Below are 1,588 nucleotides of genomic sequence, written 5' to 3' on the forward strand. Positions count from 1 at the left end.
TCTCCCCTCTTCCAAGATTCCATGAGATATAAGGTTCTACCTTTTCTTTGATGTCCATCATTCTTCTCCAAGAATGAGATTGGTTTTGAGCTTTTCTTCTTGCAACAGGATGAAACCTTTTACAATACTTAGCTTCGAGAAAATCTTTGATAAGGGATTTTTTAGTTCTAAATTTCCACCACATCTTAGCAGAAAAGGCATCACATGTGTCTTTAAGAGATCTGAAACCAGCTCCCCCTTCCTCGACTGGGAAGCACATGTCTTTTCAAGCAATCCAGTGCTTCTTATTTTTGTTGCCATCCATTCCCCAAAAGAAGTTAGAGACGATCTTTTTAATCTGGGAGAAAGTTGCCTTGGGAGGATGTAACACTGATAGAGTGTGAAGTGGAATTGCCTGCAAAACAGATTTAATAAGAACAGCTTTGCCACCATAGGTTAGAAATTTACCTTGCCATCCTTGGAGCCTTTTGGCTATGTTAGCCACCATGTTGTTAAAATAAACAACTTTTTTCCTTCCTATATAGATAGGACATCCAAGATATTGCACTGGAAAGTGGCAGTGATTGTATCCAGTAATCTGTTTGATTTGGTTGATTCTTATATCATCATCTTGGAAGTTGACATAAAAACCAGATTTGGCTTTGTTCACTAGTTGTCCTGAGATTTTCTCATAAGTCTCCATCTTTACCATCATGATCTTCAAGGATTCAGGTTCAGCTGAAGAAAATAGAATTGTGTCGTCAGCATAGCATAAATGAGATATAACAGGACCATGACTATCTATAGAGAAAGGGATAAAATCATGATTATTTAAAGACTCCATTAATTTTGAAAAAAGTTCAGCCCCAATAAGAAAAAGAGAGGGAGATAAAGGATCCCCTTGTCTTAATCCCCTAGAGGAATTGAAAAACCCCTGTCTATTCCCATTGATATTTATAGAATACCAAATATTAGACATAAGTCTCCAAATCATATCAATCCAAGATTCATTAAAACCAAAATGCCTCATAATATAAAAAAGATATTCNCGTCTCGGTCCACCACCTCTTACAGTTATTCAGCGCTAGTTACCTGAGGGGTACCATGCTGCAGTTAAAAGGTTGGGGCACAAGGGGCTTAGTTGTTAAAGCCGATGATAAGCCCAACCGCCGCTTTTGGCGTAAGTATTTCTACATCAGGACGGAGCACCTGGTGTCGAATCCCGAAGGGTTCCCGGAAAGATGGAATCCAGAATGTAAGTATTTCTATTCGTAGAATTCAGGGCTGCTTGCGCTTTTGACCATACGGCCATTGTGATTTCTTTGCTTTTCTCCCTTTTTTATTCGCAGCGAGGGCTTCTCCACCCCAGCTCATTGATGACATTAAATCGTGGGTGGAAAGAATAATACCTTATGCGGAGGAATGACGTACCTGGGCTGCATTTCTTCAACAGTACGGCCCGTCAGGTAATTCTTTGGCTACGATTTGGTAATTCCTACGTTCTCGTTTCCTGACTTATTCGTGTTGGCAGGTCGGAGCGCTCCTAAGAAGAAGAAAAAGAACGTCGTCACCTTACCTGGGGCGGGGACTGATTCTGAAGACGGGTATA

At 40.5% G+C, this 1,588-nt stretch overlaps 1 protein-coding gene across 1 annotated transcript; it reads right to left on the reverse strand.

Annotated features, from left to right (window-relative positions):
- Positions 1 to 265: 265 nt before the first annotated feature.
- LOC109214161 lies at positions 266 to 823 on the reverse strand. Its single transcript, XM_019378053.1, has one exon. It carries the CDS (start codon positions 821 to 823, stop codon positions 266 to 268), a length of 558 nt encoding a protein of 185 aa, XP_019233598.1.
- Between the last annotated feature and the right edge of the window lie 765 nt (positions 824 to 1,588).

This window comes from Nicotiana attenuata, unplaced genomic scaffold, assembly GCF_001879085.1.
Source record: "Nicotiana attenuata strain UT unplaced genomic scaffold, NIATTr2, whole genome shotgun sequence".
In the NCBI taxonomy this organism is placed as follows: domain Eukaryota; kingdom Viridiplantae; phylum Streptophyta; class Magnoliopsida; order Solanales; family Solanaceae; genus Nicotiana; species Nicotiana attenuata.